Raw genomic sequence first — 6,185 nt, forward strand, 5'->3', positions numbered from 1 at the left:
GGTCACTAACCTAGTTCCCTCTTTTGTATTTTCTAGGGTAAATACATAGTCTGCATAGACCCTCTAGATGGTTCGTCGAACATTGACTGTCTCGTTTCCATTGGCACCATCTTTGCAATCTATAGAAAGGTAAAATACTTTCATGGAGGATAGGAATAACTATTATTGTGCAGCTTTTGGTGAAAATTGCATGGGGAGACTTARTAAAATCTGACTAAACTTGTTTGTGGAAGAGACTTTCGGGGCCAGCTTTGAGCTACATCTAGTATTTCACAGGTGCATGCATTAAATGTTTGTGAAGGATTTGGATTAGTCTTYTAGAAGATAAAGGCAATACATATATGTACATGGAAGCCTAGCTGATGTTTAATTAGCCAGCTAAAGAAATTACCCCTTGGAAACAAATCRTGTCTTAGGTTTCATGAATATTTGYGYTGAGGCAAAATACCAGGTGGTTGTCATCTACCTGGGAAATGTGCTTTCAGCTTTTCTTGTACCAATGGTCCTGTTGGCCTGAGGACAGGCTTCAAACGCAAACCAGASCTGAAGCATGTCATGTGCATTTGAAGTGTCTTAATTCACTCTGAAAGGCAGAAACTCTGTCTGAAGGAGCTTGAAATACCAGACTTGCAGGTCACAACATGGGGAGAAAAGTAAATCAGTTAAAACACACCCAACTGTCCATTTTAATAATATTTTGTGTGTTGTCATGCATTCCAAACTAGCTATTTTCAACTTCATTTTTGTATGAAGCAAAAGAAAAAAAAAAAATTGCCAAGTACTTTTGATCAGCTTTGAACTCTGTGAGTCATGTTTCATTTCTTTTCAACTGTGCCTYGGAGTTTTCCTCTGAGCTGTGTTCATCATCACGTACAAGGAGGTACATAGCTCTTTATTATCTCCTTAATCCTTTCCTGTTTCCTGCATTCCAACAAGGCTTAATTAGAAGAGCATTTCTAGATCGATGTGTTTGTATCCTATATATAATTTGAATTAGTGCATCCAGTAGGAATCTTGCTTGTGTATCATGAAAGCATTTGTACCATTTTGTGCATGGATATAGAGWGTCTATCTCAGAATCCAGTTATGTAGCAGCAATACAAATAAATAAAATTGACCTGGTTGATTATAAATAAAATTGATACTGGTTCTTGCTCTAGGTGTCCCCTGAGGAGCCTTCTGGGAAAGATGCTTTGCAACCTGGACGTAATCTGGTGGCAGCTGGTTATGCTCTGTATGGCAGTGCCACCATGCTGGTACTGGCCACTTCTGCTGGAGGTGTCAACTGTTTCATGCTGGATCCGGTGAGAATATCTTCTGTTTCTTTGTTTCTCTATTAGGGAGTACCAGGTACTGTCTATAAGAACTGCTTGTCTCCAGGAAATCAGACAAAGGAGCAATTTTCAAGCTAACATGAATGAATAAAGTATAAATGTACTTACAACCCATCAGCAGCAATGTCCAGGGACTTGCRTTCTGCCTGCCTGCTGCAGCAGTGCCACGTGTGACTCAACAACAGGAAGACAGCCGAGTCAGCTAAGCAAATACTCAGCATTGTAATCATGTGATATTTTAAATGAGCKGCTTTCTGCAGCACTTGAAGTCTTAGTAAGATTTAATTTGCCCTCTAAGCCTTCTTTGTGTTTTCCTTAATGCTAGGATCTTAGTAAACTGGAGGAACAGAAATATTTAACCTTCTTCTGTGTTTTCAGATTGCGCCCTGATGTGTGGCAGAGTAAGTGATGCGTGTGGGTGGTGTGACGTTCTAGCATGCCTTTGCCACATGAGTTTTAAAACAAGTCATCGTGATCACAGCAGAAAGTAGTTTGCTTTAGTGGCCTGTTTCTTTGTTTCTTTGTGATCAGACTGTGCCGCCTGCCAGTCATAARTTTTTATAACCAGCAGTGATAAAGCTGCTGGAAAGATAACTTGGTCCTCTCTGTTTAGTAGCAGCTTAGATAGATGCATGTATTTTTGACCATATTTAAGTAACAGATTTAACTTGGAGCATGCATGCATGTTATTCTGTTTACTCTTATTACTAGCTTGAAAATTTACTTTCGAGAAAACTAAACAGACAAACCCTTCAGTCACAGGTTTCCCCAAGTTAGCCAAAGCCAAAAAGAACTGGAATTGAAAAAATACCTACAGCTATTTGAAGATGTTTATGCATTGGTTTAGCCTGCACTCTCTCTGTAACTCTCCAGAGCTATACATTGATTSTAAGTCTAGCAAAAGAGTGGAGACATAAACAGATTTTCAGACAACACCATTTTTGGACACAGAAAAGAGAGATTGCTTGTAATGGTAGTATGAAGAAGCTTTCATGACTCCAGGTTTCATGCTCTGTCTGTTTTATAGATAAACAAAATAGTTTGCATATAGACTGCAAAGACCAGGTTTTTTGTAGGTACTGAATTATTTTTTAAAATTGACAGCGTCAGTAAATTTTTATTAAATTGTGTATTGGATTGTACTGTATTTTTCCTTGGTTTGTAAGAAAGTGAACAATTAATGTTAACAAATCATTTTTCTTTCTTATTGTTAGGCAATTGGAGAATTCATTTTGGTGGAAAGGGACGTGAAAATCAAAAAGAAGGGAAATATCTACAGTCTCAATGAAGGCTACGCTAAATATTTTGATCCTGCAGTCACAGAGTATCTCAAAAAGAAGAAATTCCCTGAGGTAAAAGATCCTGTTTCAGATAAACTTTGTGATGACAAGCAACGTTCATGATTTCCTGCTTTACGATCAATCATTCTCTCATGAACTGTTCAGAGCTTGTTTTCCTTTCCTATCTATTTAAAATATAACTTGATGTTAGCAGCAGTTGATGCAGCCAAATATTTCAGCATGCTCCAGTAATGTGCTGCATCTTTTTTGCATTTTTTTTCCTTTCTTCCTTTTTTTTCTATTTTCTTTTTTCAAATGGTGCTGGAGGCAAAACTGAACATTTGGCAATCAAGCAGAGAGGAAATCTTATCTGGTGATGAAGAAATTTGATCAACATGTGTTGTATGGCTGCTTCCTCACGGCAGCATCTGAGTAGATGGAGAGTGGAGAGGAATGGCAGTAACTCAGTGGTGACACGAGCCGTGTCCTAAGGGTGTCTCTCACTTGGAAATCTAGTGCAGTTTCAAGGCCTGCTTTGTGTTTTTGCRTCTTCCTGGTGTCAGGAGGCCCAAAACTCCAAGGAGTGCTCAGGAAAGGTTCTCATGCCTCACGCATTTCATCACTGGAGTTATTACACTGAATGTAAACACCTACTATTGTTAAGTGCTGGTGTCCCTTCTCACTTCCTGGTCTTGCTTTGTAAGAAGATTGATGTTTTCATCTGACATATGTCCAGGCTTAAAACAACAAGGTGTTGTTTATTTGGATATTAAAATGTACTGCAGGGAGTAGAATAAGGAAATCATGTTAAAAGCCAACTTTAACAAAAAAGTGGCAGAATCTGGCAAAAATGGTTGGAAGAAGTAGGGAAGATCACTTCTTTTGCTCTTTGGTATTTTTTCTGCTAGAAGAGACAAAACCCCAATACCAATTCCTASCACTTGATTTTTGGCTACTAGAAATGCAGTGTTTTCAAGTGTTAGAGCTGATGGAAAGCTGGAATATATTTTCTGTTGTTGGCACTACTGCTCACCTAAGCTGAAGCCTTCTGTGAGTCCTTCTCCTTGGATTTTCCTGGTTAGAAAATGAGGAGGATACTGACATAACKCTCCAAAACTACTTGAGTATTATCAGTGAGGCACGGTATAGCGAGGTTAGATGTTAGGACTGCTAAGGGGGCATGTGAGGGAGRTTAACCTGGTGTGCTCTGCAGTTACTTTTAGTGAAATGTCTTTCTGTAGGATGGCAGCTCGCCGTATGGTGGGAGGTACATAGGATCCATGGTGGCAGATGTCCATCGCACTCTGGTGTATGGAGGCATCTTTCTGTATCCTGCTAACTCCAAAAGTCCCAAAGGAAAGGTAAGGCTGAATATGCCCAGTTATAGAAAATAACTAGGCATATTACTATCAAGATCAATGTTTTGATTGCAGAACCTGTATTTCTTGTGAGGGGGGATGAGGCCACCTCTTGCGTACTGTCATAAGTGACAAGAATCTGTTGTCAGACACCTRTTTTAGAGCTTCTGCTCACCTGTTCCAACTGCAGTGACTTTTCCTCATCTGCACACATATCCAGACTATGGAACACACTGGGGGTGTGCTGYTCAAACAGGGTCCCCTGAGCCATGTCAGCCAAAACTGGTTGTGCTGGTCCCAACCATGCAGAACATTACAAACAATCCACATCACTCTGAGATTCCTAGTACTGATGCCTAAAACAGGCTCGCCTGAAACAAAGGCCAGACAAACTTAAGAGAAYGAGAATAGAGAACTTTAATACAGGCCTAACAGTCCCCATGGTACATTAGGGCAGACAAAGCCTCCTCCTGAGGCTACACCCAAATGGACCCCAAGTCACGAGATCTTCACCTTTTATAAGTTCTATCTTTTTAACATATTGGGCYTCAACCCCCCAATGATATCTTCAGGTCATKATGTCAACTACTCCAAACTTGCTCCCCTCCAACTCGCTGTTGTTTACATATTTTGGGGCTCTGAGGCAACAAGGTGTCCTTGGATTCAGGCTCAGAGAGGAATTGTTTTGTCTAAAGATGGRAGAGTGGGAGTTTTTAGTGCTACAATGGAGAAGTATAAGAATACAGATACATGAAATGTAGAMATTAAAAATCCTAAGGCATCAGTACAAGCTAGTTTTTAAGAAGCCTAAATGTAGTTGGCCATGAGGAGAAGCTCTGATGTCATCTGGAGGAATTGTGCAGGACTTCATCTGGAGGAATTGTGCCTGGCTGCTTCTGCCAGGACAATGGTCAGTCAGGGAAGATCACGCGCTTACAAGCTGACAAGGGGACTGTTTATTCAGCAAAGACCTTTCATCTGTTTTGTAATTGTCCGTAAATTATTGCTTCAGGTTCAGATAAGGTACAGTTACTCATTAGAGAAACCTAGTGGCACGCTCAGAGCTCGTGTTTTATTTCCTTTTCTCACAGTCCGCTGCCTGGTCTGCCTCGATAATTGTTRTGTCTTAACATGCAAGCTTTATCTCTGTGTAAATAGCGCAATGCAAACAGGAGCTACGGAGAAAGCACTCAGATTGGGCAAATCCAGCATTCACTGTGTTTTGTTTAAAAGAAAAATCCACACAATTTCATTATTGAGTCAATGTTTCTATGAAATAAAGAGTACTTAGGATACTGATTGGTTTAAAATCAAATGCCACATGTATTTGCACTTTATGATTTTTAGCATTGCCTGGCCTGACTTCTGCTGTTTTCACTTTTGTCTTCTAGCTGAGGCTGCTCTACGAATGCAATCCTATGGCTTTTGTTATTGAGAAGGCTGGGGGAATAGCAACAACTGGTCATCAAGCAGTACTAGACATAGTGCCTGAGGATATCCACCAAAGAGTGCCTGTTGTCTTGGGGTCTCCTGATGACGTGAAGGAGTACCTTGAGATAGTCAAGAAGCATTCAGCTAAGTAAAGAAAGCTTTMTGGAGTCGCTGTGCTCAGGGGATAAAAGTCTTACAGCTGAACCAAAGAATGCACTGCAATACTGCAAGATTGAGCTGTCCGACTTCTGTAGCAAAAGAACAAATGAGCCATATTTTCATAAGATTTTTTTAAAGTGAATCTTGTGTAATTGCATTGTGCAATGAAAGGCATTAAAAGATTACATTAAAGAAAGCATTAAAAAAATTAAAGCAATGTAAAAATGTGTGTTCCTTTTCATTTATCATTTTTGAGTACTCAAGAGTCACAAGTGCTGCATTCAATATCCGGGGTGGGGAGAGACTTCAGCTTTCTCAGACAGATTACAGACTATCAGCAGTATCACCTGACTCTGGCCTCTTTTAAAAGTCTTGGAGGAAGACTCAGCAGCCTTTTACAGACTAGGGTCTAGGCCCCAGAATCTGCTCACTGAACATCAGTCAAGGTTTACTCTAACCAAGAATTGAGATTTGTGAAACATTAGTGCATGTTAATTCTGACACATGTTATTAATATTGCTGGTTGCCACTCTATCAGGTCCAGTTACACAAGGGTGGAAAAATGACATGTTAGGGTGGAAAAATGACATGTTAGGGTGGAGTGGTTTTAATGGGGTGAGGAG

The 6,185-nt window shown here is 40.1% G+C and overlaps 1 protein-coding gene across 1 annotated transcript in view; it reads left to right on the plus strand.

The window, feature by feature from the left end:
• The window catches only part of FBP1 (fructose-bisphosphatase 1), a 10,178-nt gene extending 4,387 nt beyond the window's left edge, over positions 1-5,791 (plus strand). Inside the window, exons 3-7 of the mRNA XM_057369989.1 lie at positions 37-129; positions 1,161-1,304; positions 2,549-2,686; positions 3,856-3,975; positions 5,364-5,791. Of these exons, the coding sequence (XP_057225972.1) occupies positions 37-129; positions 1,161-1,304; positions 2,549-2,686; positions 3,856-3,975; positions 5,364-5,555 (687 nt within the window). The 3' untranslated portion in view covers positions 5,556-5,791. The remainder of the gene's footprint in view (positions 1-36; positions 130-1,160; positions 1,305-2,548; positions 2,687-3,855; positions 3,976-5,363) is intronic.
• Positions 5,792-6,185: the final 394 nt, after the last annotated feature.

This window comes from Malurus melanocephalus, unplaced genomic scaffold (assembly GCF_030028575.1).
Source record: "Malurus melanocephalus ecotype Western Australia unplaced genomic scaffold, MMel_1.1 scaffold_117, whole genome shotgun sequence".
Taxonomy (NCBI): Eukaryota; Metazoa; Chordata; class Aves; order Passeriformes; family Maluridae; genus Malurus; species Malurus melanocephalus.